General features: G+C 42.1%; 1 protein-coding gene across 2 annotated transcripts; it reads left to right on the forward strand.

The window, feature by feature from the left end:
- The first annotated feature begins 902 nt into the window (after positions 1–902).
- LOC136440955 (uncharacterized) lies at positions 903–19371 on the forward strand. 2 transcript variants are annotated; one of them, XM_066437162.1, is made up of 4 exons: positions 903–1263; positions 15557–16377; positions 18045–18233; positions 18733–19371. In XM_066437162.1, the coding sequence occupies exons 2-4, from the start codon at positions 16178–16180 to the stop codon at positions 18989–18991; spliced, it is 648 nt and encodes a 215-aa protein (XP_066293259.1). In that variant the 5' UTR covers positions 903–1263; positions 15557–16177; the 3' UTR covers positions 18992–19371. The 2 variants fall into 2 exon arrangements, with proteins under 2 accessions (XP_066293259.1, XP_066293260.1); XM_066437163.1 differs by lacking the exon at positions 903–1263 and adding an exon at positions 2854–3261.
- The last annotated feature ends 184 nt before the right edge of the window (positions 19372–19555 follow it).

Consider the following 19555-nt stretch of genomic DNA (forward strand, 5'->3'; position numbering starts at 1 on the left):
AGGCAGATTGCCAATGTGAAATATCTATAAATGAAATTCCAAGTGATGCATAAGATGAACTTAATGGTACTAACAATCCGGTCGTATGGAGCTATATGGACATTGAATAAACGTCTACTGATGACGGACTGATGACGGTAAACGAGCTCTTTCGTATAAAATTTGTAGATATACACTCTCGCACTCGTTTCTTTGTGAGTTTAGATTTAAATTTGTACAAAAATTTTTTGTCAGTGGGAACAAGTCATACACAGAAGTCGCATTTGGCACAGATTGGAGTTTGACTCATTGATTTAGAAAGTGATGGATGTGGAGATTGGTTATTGTGCTCAACAAACTCTCATTTTGTGAATCCATACTCACCAACTGAGGTATTTGCTTGTGAGAATTACGCACCAGCCCAAGTATCGATATCACCCCATCTTAAAGACTTGCTCGTCAACGCAACATGGATGATCCAGGTCTGCGCGTTTCTCTGCTTGTAGATTGCTAACCTGTGGCGATGATTGGACTTGGAAGATTGAGGTCTCCACGGGAGGTACTTACAGTTATGAGGCTATATCAACGATGTCTTGGCTCTCGTCCCTTGAAGGTACATTTTGCTGGGTATTAAAGTCAAAACATTATAGGGCGTATAAATGGCTGCTTAGTTCAATTTGATACCGTATCTGTCTCTCGTTCATTCTGTAGCAGTGTGTCTGATACAGTCACGAGGCACTGTGCATTTGCCAGTATTCCCCAGGGCTGTTAGACCAGGGCAACGCGCTTATACTGTATACGTACTTTAATTGAGTTTTCCGTTCACTAGAAATGAATATTCGTAACCAAGAAACTGCTAACTGTGCTACACTGGCCGCAGCACGTTTCTGGACGGCGAAGTTTATTACCACGATCGACCCGGCCACAGCGCTACCTAAGACTCGGGCCCTGATGAGATAGGATGTTATCCTCGCTCTGCTGGGTCGTGAAGAGCACATATCGAACTTCCCCCAACCTTTAAACACCACACCAGAAGATCATAACATTTCTCGTACGGCGCTGATGGCCGGGGCAATTTTACTTCAGCAGCGAAATCCCTCCAAAGCTTCGGCAACGTAGGCAATCTTCTGCTGGACATCCGTAGTATTTGCAAGGCCCTCATCGGATCAAGGAATCATCACCATGCAGCGTCAGAAGTAACGGAGTAAGAGTGCACGTTATTTTCGGAGAAACATCCGCGATGCGTTGAGATTTCAATCCACATTTTGCGACACAGTTAAGCCGGTAAGTGACCTTTTACATCGCGAAGTGTGACGACTATACAGTCATTAGCCTCAATTATGCTCACACGTTACTACCGGCTTTTAGCCGTCCGATACAGGTCATTCCTCCATTAACGGCTAGTAGGAAATCTTTCTTGTAGTACCATCAGAGATAATGCTCTGTTTTATCGTGCAAATGGGTACAAAGTCCTCCCTATCGGATCATTCCCGTCCTTTCACACGTCCGAATTGCACGCTGACCTTGAGTTAATTCTTCCTGCGGTGAAGAGGTGATTCCAAAAGAGGAGAGATGGAGTTCTAAAGTGGAAAAGTGGTCCGGATTAAAGATGTGGAAGTATTGTAAAGATGGTGGTGCAGAAGGTGGTGGTGCAGAATTTTACGTGATGACAAAGCGGTACACATGTACATAAGATGACTGCAAGTTTGTGGATGATCATTTGTTTTGCACAACTATATACTTGGACTGCAGCTGGCATGCCAGAATGATATATTTAATCTTTTGTAGCTTTAGTTAGTAGACTACCATTTAGAAAGGTCTCCAATAATTATGTCAAATAGTTTTTTATATATACGACCACTGATATGTGAATTGTGACTTCACGCAGTGATGTACATGTGCAATTCTTTCACATCTGTCCTTGCAATATTTGCAAGAAGGAAATCTGTAACATAGATTTCTATATGATGTCAGGGCGTTCAATCTCAACGTTCAACACCAACATCAAAATTGCACTGAGGGTATAACTTTCTTCCAAATCATGTGTCATCATATAACACTTCGGATGTTGTTAGATATTTCATCGATTTTGTAATCCCAAAAGGTCTAATTCACAAACTCGTGTGCAACTAATCAATATTCAATTTACGTAGCAAAGCCCCTGTGACCATCAACACTTTTCTATATCTGTTTTCGATATCAGTTAATACTTGCGGATTGACAACAAGCTAACGCCAACGCAATAAGCGATCCTAAGTGAAGTTCAATATTACATGCAATGAAGACTTATCTACTTTATAGTAACAATTTCGTCAATGATTTTATATCGTCTATATCATTACGTTTTAGTATACAATCTAGCAAGATTACAGCATAAAAGCATTTCAAAGTGTTAAGCTGTATCTTGTATACTGCTGCTCAAGACAGTAACACAACGGTTTGTCGAACTAACAAAGACTTTTTTTTCATACTTAATAGTCCCGTCTACCCAACTCATCAGTTAGCCCGTGCGAAGGAACAGCCGCTGGTAGCAGGTGTAACATTGTATATTCATATCTGTGCACCATTGAATTTCTTGTCCAATTACACAAGGCCTTTGCGGGCCTTCGGTTCAGTTGACGTCGATAGTCCTCCTAATTAGACCACGATCAAATTCTGTTTAAGAAATAATTATGCTAGTGGCCCTATTTCTGTTTAGAATAAATAATTCATGAAACACCAGCTTCCTTTTACTGAGCTTAACACACGTGTCTCCCGTTAAACCTCGTCTTGTTAGACTAAATAAGTACAATGTTATTGACAATGTGTTTCATAAAGAGCCTTATTCAGAGTTTATCATCATGTAAAGATCAGAGTTAACGTTGGCAAAACCTCTTTCTGACAGAGCATCGGTAGCCATGCGACGCCGCATATGGTGGTCAAATAACATTCATAATTGGATGGGATTTACTCAATTGCAATGCCATTTTCTGTTAAGATTTCCGTCACAAATAAGAGTATGAAATATTCAGCGGTATCTGCCTGTTGATGATGGTATGGATTAAAGAACGCTGTGACACCAGATCAGCCGCTAAGTCTGTGGTAACGCAGCAGACTGTCGGAGTAGAGCTCGTTTAGATGCTCAGCCGCGGCTGCACGAACTCATAGGCGGTGCAGCGTTCAAGAGCTCCGCTCCATTTTCAGGCAGAAGCCTGCCCACAAAGCAAGAACCCATTAGTCATCCACCGCACTGTGTTCATTTGACTCTCACATGGAGGTTGCGGCGGTGGCCCGCGTATGTCGGTGAGTGCAGTTCATTTGGCAGAATGTGTATGTGCATATGTGGTATAGTATATCATTAACAGTTCTGTAAGGGCTTGTTAAGATGCTGTGTAGATCTCCTCATTCCTAGTGACATGAACAAAATTGGATCTTCTAACCCTTGCCCGTTAAATGACTCTGAAGTTAAGACGACTGTTATACTTGTATAATGTAGATGATTGTTGCAACGTCGGTGATTACTAAAGTGATTGAAATGATGCTTTTAAACAGCAATAATTAAGATAGAAAACAGGATCATGCGTGAAAATGTTTTGGACCATTCCGATATCAATTGACCATCATTATAGTTCTGGCTTCATAGTCCAGGAGGAGAAACCTGAAAAACAACATCGTGTCGTAGCCACCCTGTACCATAGACAGGGCCCAGTCCAGTTCCATAAACAGGGTCCAGTAGGTGCGATTCTATTAGTCCAGTACCATAGAATCAAGGCTTGGTGTCTCTCGATTGTTTTAGGTATGTTACACTATATATAGTCCAGGTGGGGCATCGTGGTTCCAGAGCTCTTTATGCAAATTTATGCACATTAAGCAAATTTGGCCCAAAACAGCATCACTTGTGTAATGCTTGTCCAAATGACATTAAATCGGAAAAAAATCACAAGTCGCTCGGGCTTTTATCAACCATGAATGATATGTCAGGTTCAGATGACTTACAATGTTTTCGACTTTTTGAAAAATTCGATTCTAACAGGCTCAAATGTACCTTATGTACTGTGCGCAATTTGCTGATTCTTCTGGAACTTCTTTATCTCATAGCAGCACTGACGTGACGTGACTTGTTTGAAATTGTTTGGATCGGAGCTGCTGCACTAAATGGTATTTTATTGTGTTTAATGGTGCCCTTGCTTTTGTCATTGTTCTTATCATTAGAGCTGCCAGGTTTGCTATTTTTGTCAGACATAGTTATATATAGCTGAATAGTCATGATGGTATTATCATCGAATGATGGGCCCGCATGGAGTTTTGTGCTTTTGTCGACGCTACATGTATGCACGATTGCCGTTAGATCTAAAGCTGTTTGACCATATTTGGAATGGTGCAGTTAATTGGTTTCACATGTTTGAGTGATTACATATCTACTTATTAGGACGTAGTCTCCATGTACCATCGACACGATTGAAATTTCCAATTTACTCCGACCGTTTGTGGGTTGAACATAAACGTTGCATTCGCACATGCGTTCCCGATGTATTTGGATAGCGCCTCTGTTTCATAAATACACTAGAATCAGATATGACTCATATGAGGAATGGTGATGCGTTAGAATGGGCACTATCTTTATGACATAGCGGCTTTCAGTGTAGAGTGTCAGCATCGTCTGTGTCAAGGTACGACAATGTGGCAGTCAACCTTTCTTCATGATGCAGGGAATTCGAAGTGTCAACAGGAATCTAGAATCGCCGGTCTTATTTGGATGGACGCTGTGAACGTGATACCATTGTGGCCTATTCACCACGCCCGCATTGTCATAAAATCTGAAATATCCATTAGATTCTTTATTTAGCAAAACTGTTAAAGACATATTTGTGGTGGCCAAATAAAGACGAGACATGAATTTGCATAAGCATGTTTACGGGATGCATGTCGAAACCAGAGGCTAGGCCGATGAAAACAAGACACTTCTGCAGATTCTCAAGTCTCATCCCTAAGCAACGGTGACGTTAGTTCCTGCCATTTTACTGTGATAAACACAACCGCAGATGACATTTCGACCCAAGGAAGCGGGTACCGGGGGGATTAAAGTATTGCAAGGCAGATCCTCCTGGCTGATGATAGTGTATGGGCGTAGGATGCGGTTGAAATACGTTTGCGGTGGCGTCCTTACTTTAATGCAATATGGCTCTGTAGACTGTACCCCGCAGGCAATAACTGCAGAGATGATTGAAACGGATGCTCTTTTACTTTACTGTCCCCAAGCGTTGTGATATCAATTTGATATCAAAGGTGTGCAGTTATCTAGCATTTTTGTTTCTCGGCAATACTCCGTATGAAGCCAGGAGGGTTTCATGACAAATGTGAAAGCGGGGGCTACTTTACCAGGATGATTTCGAACAATAGTAGGGCATTCATGAACCTCCTGCTGTAAAACCTTGCAAGCATAACCATTCATGTTGCTGCTATCACGTACTATGCACACCAATTACAATGATCCGCCGATGAAGGTTAGACATCCAGGTAGTAAGATATGCCAAATAGATTTTGGAAACGGTCAGACGTTTCAAGTAGCATTCACTACTTTTCCTCAGTGACACTAGCCATAGCGATCTGTTAATCAAATAGGACGTCGAAGCCCGTGCGAGGACGTCGAAGCCGTACATTGTGATACTACTTATCTCAAAGACACCTTCTGGCAATGTTTGGCAAAGATGGATGAAGAGTTACTTGGGAGAGCTTCTCTGGTAATCTTAGTGTTTTGGTCACCGGTTTCAAAGTACTATATTTAAAAGGGTTTGTGAGCTGATAAGAAGGGCTTGGGGGTCTGAAGGAGCATTGAATGTGTCGCCAAGGAAAACGTCTTAGAGAAGGCAATGAAGATGGTCGAGAGTCAACTGTTCCGGCTGACTTCTTTGCTCTAAAAGTAAGCCATAAGTGCATCTTCTTACGTGTTGAGTGCGTCAGTGGATGTCTTCGCTGCCCCAGCGAGGAGAGTGAGAGAGGCACTTAAGGGCCGAATTACACTGATGGATTTACAGACCAGTGGAAGATTGACTCTTGACTGTTGAAACGTAAAAGGTAGATCAGATACAGCCTTGTAGCCCGGCAGACAGGAAGTCCTGACAAAAATGTACAGTTTATTACACATGGTTGAATGTTTCAACGCGGTTAAAACGCGTTCTCATTTACATGCTTCTTTAGAACATACATGTACATCTAAAAGTAACTGCAGAGGAGATTGCGTTAGTCTAACCATACTGATTTACCTGCGATGATAATTCAGTTTTTACAATTTCATATTAATTCAAGTTTTTTTTCCAGACCGGTGCCATCCATTGTCTTTGTATTGAAGTCTACGTTAACTTACATAGAATGAATGACTTAAAATAGCTAGGCAGCCTCATGATCACTTGAAGAATACATATTACGCACGTATACTCGTACCTAACGGGACCCACCAACAAAAAAAAACCCACCACATTATTATCAATAGAGTTCCCGGCTGAGCGTAAAATTGCGACTTCATTCGCCTGGCACAAACTAATTGCACACAAGAGATGAAATCTCCATAGTTGTGCAATAAAACAGCGTAGCGGGTGGGGCGCCCCAGGAGTGCACAGTGCTCTTCAGGCCGCCGATTCGACCGCCGTAGGGCTTGTTTGTGCAAGTGTTAACGTTTGATTAACCCTCTGTAGCCCTCTGGAGCCATGTGGTGCCTTTGATCATGGATGCGAGTATAACAGCGTGTCATAAATTAACATTAAGGGAAACAGGCTTATTCTGTACACATAATATTCTTACGTTGCATTTTAAAGTGGTGTGTTGTGTTGTCTCACTTGGGAAATGTTAGAAATATTGAAACAAGGACATCTTCTTCCATTGCTTATTTGCATCAACGTCAATGGTGTGTGAATAAGCTAAGATAGAGAACAACATGATTTACGGGGTCGCAAAAAGATCAAGATAAAGACCAAAGCCTTGAAAGGAATGCAATTGACACTGCGTTGATTTAGTAGGTCTTTTCCTGATGAACCAGAAAGATATTCCGTGTTAATGGAGATAGCTAAGGGGAACAATCATTTGTGGTTATTATTAATGTCTGACGTCTGAATGATATCGTCGTTGAACGATGGAGATCATTAATAACTGCATCACAGATTTCTGCAATTATCATCAATCATAAACAGCCACCAATCTACAACTCCTATATTCAAATGTATGTGACCCGATAAGATGCCACAGCTAATGAACACTAGCTAGCTGCACGCGGCCTGGTGTATTTTCATGAAATGTTTGTGTTCAATAACCATCAGCTATTTCCTGCCCTTTGTCGTGGAAATCTGTAACTCATTTCACTCACCGTTTCACCTTTTTGTGCCTAGTACGTTATGCTCAGGCTTCCACGCTTATAACCAACGTACGTGCAGAAAATGCCTCACATTGTCAACATGCTTTGGTATACTGCATCCCGTGATAGGTACACATATCATTTGGGTTGACAAGCTGTATTTGTCCATGTTGGATTGGGCACGCGCCGAGCGCCTTATCACCGCAATCTGAGTTATCAGCACTAGGCTTTCATCACAGTTAGTAGAAAGTATCAATCGATGATAACGATGGAGTTCTAACACTTTAGTTTAACCTATCATAGCAGGTTTTGATAGATAGCCGCATCCTGCAGAGGCAGTGGATTACAGCTAAGTATTCTTACTGTCGTAAAATAAAGTTACAATAGCATATCATTTCACAGGGATTGTAAAATCGATTCAGGTGACGGTAAAACTGCCCTAGTCTGCGGTGTTTTTACTGGCAGGGTGGATTCTCATCTGCAGTAACATAAATGAGGCGAGTCTTCTCCAGTAACTCAGACGCACGCCAAGAGCTATTGACAAGCCAAGCGTGAGTTACTCCGGATTACATTTTTTCATACCTTTATTCGCGTGATTGGAGAGCTATCGTCCTACGGTTAACGAGAAGGTAGCTACACACTAAACCAAGGAGCCGAAGAAAAACACTGCGCAATTGAAGTAGTCATGAAATTCAATCACAGGCCTCTAATGGAGCTGTGCTGTAATTGACATCTCCTTCCGGAGGCATTATAGCCTACTGACAATTATAGTTCGATTTTGGATAATCTAATGCATCTATCTCATGCAGAGTGGCTTCTCCTCTGTCTGTTCTATTGTCCAATGTGAGATACTTTCCAGATCAAAACCACAAGAGTGACTAGAAGGAAATGAAAATTCACTCTTCCGTCGTTTATTTCCTGTACGATCCACCAGTTTACTCCTGCTATATATGACCCTCAATAACAATGGAAGGAAAATCCTACTTTTACTGTTGACATAGTCAGAGATTGATTTGACTTGACTTATTAGACTGTATAAAAACATACAGCAATGGCTACCCAACTAGCCGAAGGATATCACAAATGGCTAGCCATATTAACTGAACAATATACTAGTACAGAATACAATTCAAGTGGTTGCCAGGCACTTATATTATAACGGCGTTTACAACTGAGCACAAGTGGGTACTGTATATATCTTTCTGTAGATTATACAGATTATGCAAAGCGGAGACAGCTTGGATTACTATCCTGACAAGCGTAATATCTGTGATGAAAAGTCAGGGCTATCCAACTAGCCGAAGGATATTACAAATGGCTAGCCATGTTGACTGAACAATATACTAGTACAGAATACAATTCAAGTGGTTGCGAGGTACATATATATAATAACGGCGTTTACAACTGAGCACAAGACGTGGGTACTATAGATATTTTTATGTAGATTATACAGATTATGCAAAGCGGAGATAGCTTGGATTACTGTCCTGACAAGCGTAATATCTGTGATGATAAGTCATAGATCGCCCACCTCAAAAGCTTATTACTAAACCCTTTGCTGGGTTTCCGTTATTTTCTGACTCTTTGGGAAGCCATTTGTGTTGTATGATAAGATCGCGAATCTGCATCAGGAGATTTGTCAGAATCGTTCCTGACTATGTAAGACTCCTGATCGGTGCCATACATCATGCGTTGCTGCCGTTGGCTTTGAAGAATCCAGAAGTTTGCAGCAGACTTCCTGAAGTGCGTTATTGATGAGGCGATCCGTCATCTGTCAGATTTATCGCACGGACTCGAAGCGCACACGCCCCGGGGAGACCGGATATCCCCGCACCCCTCAGGTATGGCGGAGAACCTTTCACTGATGTCAGCAATTCATCCTGCTGCTGGAGTGCTGCAGTCGCGACGTCGCAATCTGTTTCCGTTGTTAAGGAACCAGTGAATATTCAGTGATGTTCTGCGGGCACTTTCTGGTATTGGAAGCCTTGGGGATTAGCTGATGGTTGAGAAACATTGCTCTGCTTATAACAATGATGTTTTATATGAAGTTTTGGATTTGATCTGTTTCCGTTGTTAAGGAACTCTTTCTAATAGTCTTCGGCTAGTTGGATAGCCCTGGCTGTACTTTTTTCTACAGCCAAATAAATCAATCAATAAAATCAACTAGTCAATATTCGTCAGATGTTCTTCGTGCACTTTCTGGTACTAGGAGCCTTGGGAATTGGCTGATGTTTGCGAAACCGTGCTCTGCTTACAATAAGCTAATGGCGCTTTACATGAAGTTTTGGATTTGGTCTGTATCCGTTGTTAAGGAACAAGTCAATATTCATCAGATGTCGTTCTGGCACTTTCTGATACTGGGAGCCTTGGGAATTGGCTGATGTTTGAGAAACCGTGCTCTGCTTACAATAAGATCATCACGAATGCTTCATATGAAGTTTTGGATTTGGTTTCCTTCCGTGCAAATACAGGCACCATGTGGCGTGTCCTTGATTTTGTTCTGTGAATATTTAGGAGGCCGTAAGCTTGATGAGTAAGCTATTGGATAGGCTACGGTGTTAATCAGGTAGAGGTTGTTTGTGGTTCATTATACATCATTTCATTACCCCCAAGCGACTTTTCATCGCCCTTTGATGTAACAAGCGTGTCGTTTCAAGTGCTCGAGAATCAATATTCTATGATTGCCCTGGGAAATATCTGTCCACATTGGGAAATATCTGTCCTACGAACAATTCGACAAAAAAGTGATACAATGCTCTGCCTAATTAAGAGGGTTTTTTGAGAAGGTCCTAAGTGTGACATAGTTATTGGCGTAGCACTCACCGCAATTCCGTTCATCTAATTTTTTTACTTCATGCTAATGAGTGACAGCTTGGCGTCTCACCCCAGCCTGTTCAATTTAATAACAGAAAAGTAATTTCTTGATAACGGCATCGCTCATACTAATCCACGTGGCGGCAGTGATAGATTAGTCTCGGAATTACATTCGTAGCGACAGATGAAGCGCAACTCTCATTTTGGCTTTCCAAATCAAAATTCAGAATGCTCCCTGGAGCTCTTGTGAAAATCAGTGCTCTGAAGATGTGTGTTTGCAGCGATCTCAATCAGCATTGCTGGACTCACTTTCGCCACGATGGGATCTTAGCCAAGCTGTGTACTTGATCAGTGCTGTTGCCGTTTCATGCAGTACTTTTGCAATTACTCTCTGACAGCGACATATTAAACCAGGGCAACATCATCCATCGCCCGTGATTGAGGAGACGCCTGGTCGTAATGGACAGGATTAGGGCCCGAGAATGCTGACGAGTATAAACCATTTCTGACGTTTGATACAGATGAAGGCTGGTAACAGAAAACGCTGTTGGATTCGGGGTCAGGCGCCTCTGACGTGCGGAGCCGTGATAACAAGCGGTCTCCTGGCAAGCACAGTTCTGTAGTGTGAGCATTTCGATTTCAATATCATATTCATTGTCTTTGGCTATTCGTAGATCACATCTATATAGCTAATAGCTGTATGGCTTGTCACTGTCGGATCTCCATAGAGTAAAAGTACCTGACAATACATAGACTCAATTGCTTATTAGTATTTCTGAATTCGAAGACAATACAGACTCCATCATACCCAGGAAGACGTTGCATACTAATGCGCGTTCCAATTTTACAGTGTTGATTCGGCGAGTCGGTTCTGATTTATGAACAGACGCAGTGTAATTTGGAAGGGTATTCCCGGTAGAAAAGCACTCCGTGGCAGACATGGAGAGAAGACGCTGGTACCTGCCATACATAACCATAACTTGATTTCATCACACGAGCCCGCTGACCCGCGCTCCTCCGAGATGTCAACAAGCTCTTCGGAGGCGACGCCCGGAGATCACGATTCCTGGCGCGTGCGCCCTGCTGTGCTGATAGGGGTGGCAGTTATGTTGGTGATTATCCACTGACGCGCAATATCTCAGGTTCAAGTAGAGAACGTGTATGGCCTATTGTTTGGGTGATTAGTGGGGCCCTGTGGCATACATAAATGTCCATAAGGATCCGTTCTCACAAACGTATGCCCTTTTTCCCCCAAAAGTCTATATTCTGTCATCATAGAAGTTACACCAAACGTACGTATATGTGCATAATGTGCCCGAGACAAACAAAGTTTTGAATTCATATCTACCCTTAACGTAAATGTCCCGTCGCAGGGGCAATCCGATTCTTTGGCATCTGACATTTCCTCAGCAGTGATTGGAAGTGTCGCGCTGCCAAGTGCGTAATCACGCCTAAAAGTGCACGGATCAGGACCGGGCGTCATCCTCGTCTCTCAAGAGCCTAGCGGCAGGTTTAGAACTCATGGCGTGGTTTAATGAAGGCAGGTCGGTCGTGCGAGTACTTCTAGAAAAGGCCAGAACTAAGGAAAAATCCTGGGTTTAACAGTGAACAACAGGCAAAAAGAAGCTATCTCTAGCTAGCAAATATTAAAGCTCTCAGTATAGTCCTTGCTACGGGTACCGTCGTACTACGATATGTATGCACCCGGCATAGTCAGACACAGTCTCGACTTTATTGATATATTATACGCACTTACTCTTGGTGATAAACAGCAGCAACAACCTAATTGGCATGCCCGAGGTGCCTCCGTGATGCCGCGGGTGAAGCAGGCAATAATGCAAGGCTCGGTCCATTTGTTCCGAGTCAGCACCAGCGGTTATGTTACACCTAGAATAACGTCGTCGTATCTCAAAATGTGTCACCGAGCGTACCGCTGGAATAATCCAACCCTTCCAGGGGCAGTACTGGCTGTACTAAAGCTCTTCTGTCTTTCGGAATTGCTGTGCTCGCAAGATCATCGCCCATGTTTGTAAATCGAAAGAACATAAAAGGTATTTTAGAATCTACTTCTGAAGCGAAGATAAAGAATAATTTGTTGCTTAGTTCAGAAGACTTTTAAGAATGTACAGCATCTGCTACCCACGGGACCTTGTCGCGTCTTTGGTACAAACAAAAAAAGACGCGGGATTGTAGCTGTGCATGAGGAGACGATGGTTCTGTGATTTATGATAAAGTAGTTCCTGCTAAAAGCTTGCGATCATCACTCTTTTTAGGTAACAGGAGAATAGCTTGGGGAGGGGTTTGTGATCTGTCACAGTAGCACAGGGACTCTGAGCACATCGATTTGGCTTCTGAGGAATCAAAGGCTCAAATTGCACCGATTTGAGGATCGTCAGTCAAAGGTGAAAAAAATCTTATCTTTGCAACCACCTCCTCTCCTTTTTGTCATTCGTTAAGCATGAGTCTTTTGAAATATTGCTTGAATAATGTGAGAATAAAACTTGATTAAAATCGACGTGGCACCCATGTATGTATATGTCACAGTAGAGGTCGTAATTCAGGACGATCTGGAATTGTCCTAGGAAATTCCAGTCTGACCTAGGACAGATTAGAATTTCAATCTGTCCTAGGACAATTCCAGATTATTCTAGGACAGATTGGAATTTTCTAGGACAATTCCAGATTGTCCTGTATTCCAATATCTACTGTGACATATACATTTAACAAATGTGCTCCTGTGCCATACAAAATAAACGTTTTCAAGAACATGGTACATCCCTGCTTGTGTAAGACCTTTAGAGCCGGAAGCTGGGTGGAACAGTAGAAAGCTACAACTGCTGCCATTTCCCGTCCATGAAAATGTCACACGAACCGATTTCCGGCCCGGAAAATGTGAAGTTTTCGTTCGTGTAATTTTGTCATCGTTAGAAGACTCACGTTGTCAGGCGACGCCGGAGAGGACTTGTCTGACGTCTACTGTTGTTTCAGGCGGGCAGACTGTACGGAAAAGATAACGGTTATTCATGAACAGCTTCGGGGAAACGCACTTGTCAAGATTTAATCTAATCCCCGTTTTACTGAAGCGTATAAACGCTAGCGTCGTATTATCGTCTTCGCTGGCATTTCTCCCACTAGGCGAGAAATGAGATCTAACCAGGCACAAGAAGGCTGGGGAACTTCACGATATGCAAAACCTATTAGTATAAAAGTCAAAAGTATCTACAGTGAAGGTTAACTTACAATTTACAATCAAACGAGACCTGCATGTCGCGTACAAGGGCATACTCAACACACACCCGAGCAATGTGCATAAAGCCCCCATTCCAGTAGACGGCGATCTCGCTGCGATCTCGCTGCAACCTAATTGGATTTGTGTTGCCCCTGATTTCATAATTACAATATCATGCAAGATTTCAAAGTATGACTAAAAAAGACCACAATCACACAAAGTGTACAAAATTCTCTTTTTTTTACCTATGAAATTCGTTGAGCAATCTGTCAAATTTTAGGTCACAGCGCGGTCGCAGCGAGGTCGCCGTCTTAGTGGAATCGGACTGTTACAGTATGAATAGTACTATGACATGCCAAATAGATAAACCTACTAAGGTGAAATCAAAATTCAAATTACGCCGTTAAAGGGCAGAATCATAAATTCACTTTTGAAGAGGGAGCCGTCGATGCGGAACGTTGAAATGACATTATGGTGATATTGACACCATGCATTTCAAAACGGAAGAAAGATTATACAGAGGGGACATTGCGTCTCATCCATGTTAAGGTTGAAAGCCTATTATTGATTCAAAATCCTACTTCATATTCGCCAAATGATGCATGCGGTTTGGTGCAAATAATGTCAGTATAGATGAAAGGGTTATGAAGAACTCGTTAGAAATTTGAATTTACAAGATAGAATAAATATAAATGAAGTTTATTTCCAAGTTCTTGCCCGAGGGCTAATTGCAACATGAAACAATGTATATGAAACAATATACATGGAACTGTTGATAAAGGATACAGAAAGCGCAAGTTAACAAATGCAAGTTAACAATGGTGACAAGTGAAACAAGTGACTCGTCTAAAACTGCCATGGAATACAATGAAAGCTTTTTGGTTTTGGCTTCTTTTTTTGAAGCAGTGAAAGACGAAGAATTAACAGGTACGTGACACTCTGAGTATGTCTAAACTAAATCATCACCAGTAACAGAGAACGTCATGGGTGACAGAATCTCTATAACAACAGGTCAATGCATTGACGTGAAAACGCAAAGGGAAAATGACAGACGGGCATGAGGCGTGTATCATCAATAATTGAACCGGAAGAATGGATGTTCCGTTGTTACAGCGATGAATAAATCAAGACATGGAAAAGAAAACTCCTTGTGGGTATTGCATATTGGATTGCCTTTGCTACGGGTAGCTTTCTCTAACATTTTATCAGAATGTAAAAAGAGAGGCGGGCACGCCAAACAGAGATAAAATATATTATATCAACTCTAAGACAATCTAAATATTCTCCTAAACAACTGATACTGAATTGCATGGGTGAACATTTTTATTTACCTTTGAACAGAAGTACAAGAAATTAATAGCATAGACAACCATACATTCATCATAGTATGATATTCCATGGCTTGATAAAACCCCGTGGCAGAGTGGAAAATTAGACAACCCTAGATAATCGTGCTAAAGACATCGTGTATAGGACGCGTACGTATGGCGTAATGCTAGGGTCACATTTCCAAGCCGGGGCCCGACCGGGCTGTTTGAGAAAACAAAGAATAAAAGATGTATATCGAGAATATACATAACGTATGGTAAGGAATAATTTTCAAAAGTTTTTTTGTGTTTTGTTGTCTTTTATATCATAGTTTTCGTTCCCACAAGCTGCCCGGCCGGGCCCCGGGTTGGAAATGTGACCCTAGCATTACAGGGGTTTGTTGATTATAAGGTATGCTGTTATGGAAACCATGGGTCAGGAATGCTGGACAGTCATTCCTTGTACCCATCATTATTAGGCCGGGGGCGATGCTATTTTCTCAAAGTGTTTTGTGTTAAGGTTTCATATCGTGGCCTATTGAATACAAAATGTACAATTCAGAAAGATATGGTAATGTTGCAACATTATTTATCATGGATGTTGTCAAGATTATTTTCATACACCACTACTACAATTTATTACCTCTCTCGTCTGCATTCAGTAGTTATTCAAATAGTACTATAATTATCAACCCGAAACGCTTGTGATTAAAATGTCATGTAACCGTACGCGTCGTGTTGTTTTATAATTTTTATTGTTCAATTTGTACTCTTCATTCGATATCTTTTGTGCTTAGAATATAACGATGATGTGTTGATCTAGTGTAGAAACGTTGACCAGATTGTTTTGAACGACACAAATATAGAACAATTGTTTAACAAACAACCATTTCATTTGCACAGGCCGAAAGCGGTTTCTCACAGTAATTACGCCGCGGAAATGAAAGCTATTGGGTTCCGCAATCGGACCATCCATAAACCACGGAAAGGACGTGTCATCCAGGCGCCCGGCCCTGCTGCAATATCCCGGCCTCCACAGCCGTTTTACAATCGGGGTTTCCGTCTATGTTTCACGGCAGATTGATTGGACTGTCTGAGGCCAAATATTCGGGAGATAACAGTCGGAGAAGACTTCAGAGAATATCGACACAGACGGAGCTTGTATACAGACGGTTTACCGTGACTAATGTACAACAGGACGGGAGAGAGAGGAGGAACCGCTGACCAGTGGCGGGGGGTCTAGCGCAAGGTCATCGGTCTCGCCATGTCTAGACCTGCAGAAGAACAGAGGTGGCGGACTCTCCTCCGAAGTCGATCCAATTTTACACTTTCGCCCCGAGCTGGACTTACAAGTGGTAAACCTAGCACGTATTCTAACAGAGTGGGCAGGCCTAAGCGTTAAGGACCGCAGTCTAAAGGTTGGATGTGACGTCGCTACGCGTCCTTCAACCAATGCCGCTGCATTAAATCATTCGAGGAAACCCTATCGTTTTAACAAGACACAAGAAGACTACTTCCCAGGATATGTCAGGGTTAAGAAGTATAAGAACTTCACAGACGGGCCCTGCGGTTGGACGCTTGGTGTCCCTGTCCATGGTGCTGATAGCTGTGTTATGCTTGGTTGTCATTGCCGCCGGACAAGAGCAAGTGTCAATGATCCCACACTGCCCGTTGTTCAGTAACAGAGCACCAAGGAAACAGCACATGCTCAGTAAATGTAAGAGGTAAGTAATACATTCCCCTTTTATTGTTGATACGTATTTTTTGAGAGAGAGAGAGAGAGAGAGAGAGAGAGAGAGAGAGTATTCACGTAGAATGTTCTGAATCAATACCCTAGATCTTATAAAGGAATCTGAAATGATAATAGCATTACGAAATGAAATTCACAAGGCATCTAAAATCCAAGAGCGATTTTCACGGTTTATAAGAAAACGTGTTTTACTATTAACAATGACTCCAAGTTGATTAATCATCAGAATTAGGGAGACTAAATGTTCCATCTGCGGCCCCTCGCACGCTGCACCAATGCACATTATTACGAGAGGAAGCGGATATAGCCAGTTTATGTATGTAGCGCACTTACGCACAGTATCTATTATCTTTTTATAGAGTTCCACTTGAAAACAGATAACAGTTTACGACAGACCTAGTCTACGTGCAATCACCGTTTGTGTCCTCTAGACAGATTTATTGCGAATTCCCTGATAGCTAATTAAATGACTTTCCAAGAGAGCTGTTGCGTGATAATCGACGTCTGAATTATGACTCGTTTGCCTGTGGAATGAAATGTTATGCGTGCGCTGCATACCACATGGAACTATGAAATTCTGCCGTTTATCTCAATAAATGCTATCACGCCGCGAAATTATAGTTGGATGTATGCCTGCCTGGAAATCGGCCAAATGTGGCGTTCCTACTTCAATATACAGTGTCATTCGTATCACAATATACTGGTGACAAGTTTAAGTGTGAAGGAAACGAGTCGTCTGTCTGACGCTTTACGATAACACATTACCACATCCAATTTTCAAATACGAGCTTGGGTATGACTAAATAAAGAACGTTTACAACGAAATATTCGAGACATTGCAAATTTCAATTTTCAAACTTCACAGTGATCTATATATCAAGATCAGAGGACTATGTTCAATGGACTATGCTTATTGGAAAACGTCCAAGGAAGTAGCATTTAATAGCAAAGCATTATATTGTTGGATTATCACATAAATCTTGGAGTTATGCGTGAGCCTTAGATTAGACCAGCTGTCTATTTCCTATGGCAAACCGTCTGATGAGTTTGAACAGGATAGCACATGTCAGGTTTGTATTTCCTAAGAACACCACAGAACTTGAATCGTTTCAACACGGAACTGTGGACTCCCTGCATGTCGTCTCACGCAGTCACACTTTGTTTTCGATCACGACAGATCCAGACTTTGTGTGCTTGAAATTGCTTATCACAATTCTTTTCTATAGTCTCTACAGACCAACTACGCTCAGGGAGAATGATTTGCCAGGGGAGTTTAGCCACCAGAGGCTTTGCCCGGCCGAGGCTACTCTCCAAGCAGAGCTAGGGTTTCGGCTGGTTTTTGACGTGTTTTTAGGCGTTTTTGTCATGCCTTCTACTTTGTCATCGTTTTTGTTGTGTCGCCAACCCAGTGCCTGCAGAGCTTGGGTTGGCGACACAACAAAAACGATGACAAAGTAGAAGGCATGACAAAAACGCCTAAAAACACGTCAAAAACCAGCCGAAACCCTAGCTCTGCTTGGAGAGTAGGCCGAGGCCTGCAGGGAAAAGGTTACCTCCCCCGGACTGACTACCCAGACCAATTATCTCCTTTCTGCCCAATTCTGCGATCCATACGGACCTAATTTTCCCCTCCTCTTTCAGATATCGCGAAGAGGCCTGCTGTTTTCAGGAGGAGATCGACAGGTTCTTCCCCAGGGTGCCGAACCCTAGAGGCGCGAGTAAGAATTGCAGGGAGCACATGACGTCCCTGAAGTGTTACATCTGCTCCCCGAAACAATTTCTCTTCTACAGGAACGAGAGGGTAACGGTGTGCGAGGAGTTCTGTAACAAGTGAGTTGGAGAATCACTATATATAACAATAACTTTATTGCACAACAATTGTATGAGGTACAAAGTATGGCATCTACTGGTACATAACTACAGTTCCATAAGGCTAATCTACCTAATACATGTAGTACACAAGAGTGTATAACGTCATATGAACGTTTATGCTTTAATGTGTTTAAGTTAAGTTGGTGGTGGTGTATTTTCCATTTTGGTAAATATTTGTTTTGTAACGATGTTACTGTCACAGTCAGTATTACTGATATCATTATTTCATATTTGGCATGCCGGTTTCAATACATATAATATGTTAACTTTGATGCGTGTCTGATTATGTATGGATTATTGTTTGTAAAATATATTCATAAAAACTCATATACTCATATTTTGTGCTCATAAATCTGAATAACTAATTTTGATTTTATCCGTCCGTTCTTTTTATTACAGTGATATTGCCGATCGAAAATATAAATAAATGTATACACTTTTTCTCATTGTATTCTAGATGGTACGACGCCTGTTTAAATGCCACCATTGAAGGTGAGCGGATCGGGGAATGGTATTCTAACGGCAAACAGTTCTGCGAAGGGAGGAAATTCTCTGTGATGTCCGCCAAGGCCATGGAGTACGACTTTCAATGCTACAGCTACAACTACGACGACGAACAGGGGAACTCCTCTGAGCATGTGTTCACTGGATGGAGACTCGCTCTGTTCGATCTGCTTTGTGTGTTGGCAGCTACACTAGCTTGGACACCGGGTTAACGAGTTTGAGCTATAGCAAATGTCAGATCTAGAAGCTTCCGTCTTTTCCGTCTCGGACGGTAAATATATGCCACCCCGACGCAGATCAAACTTTGACTACGCGCCAGAAAGTTTAACCCGTACGAATGATTGCATACAGACTCTGCCGTACTACGCAATCACAGGACACTTTGAAAGACTACGAAGGGGCGTGTTGAAAGAGAGGAAGAAAATCTTGAACACTAGTACTTTCATGACGTCGAAGTGTACGCTGAACAGTCTATATCCTGACTTCAGGCTATACAGACAACGTCTACGTCATTCATCGGATCGCAATGATAGCGCTAGCGATCTATTGAGCAATGTGATTATGAAGAAATAAAGACACTGTCAACGTTTTACGTGTAGTGATTTCCTCCTTCCTTAATTGCAAAGGTGTATCTTTACTGTGGGAATTACAGAAAAGGGTAGATTTTTTTTTGGGGGGGGGGCTATGCTATAGCAATGTAATGTGCATACTCCTAATAATCTTATTCTTGATGAGATGAATTTATGTACTCGATGCCACCCCTTATGGGTCTGTCC

The sequence above is a fragment of the Branchiostoma lanceolatum genome, chromosome 8 (assembly GCF_035083965.1).
Source record: "Branchiostoma lanceolatum isolate klBraLanc5 chromosome 8, klBraLanc5.hap2, whole genome shotgun sequence".
NCBI lineage: Eukaryota > Metazoa > Chordata > Leptocardii > Amphioxiformes > Branchiostomatidae > Branchiostoma > Branchiostoma lanceolatum.

Coding starts and splice junctions, on each gene's coding strand:
- LOC136440955 (XM_066437162.1), top strand. CDS start 16,178: ATGTCAGGGTTAAGAAGTATAAGAACTTCACAGACGGGCCCTGCGGTT. Junction 16,378..18,044: donor ATGCTCAGTAAATGTAAGAG/GTAAGTAATACA, acceptor CTCCTCTTTCAG/ATATCGCGAAGAGGCCTGCT. Junction 18,234..18,732: donor TGCGAGGAGTTCTGTAACAA/GTGAGTTGGAGA, acceptor ATTGTATTCTAG/ATGGTACGACGCCTGTTTAA.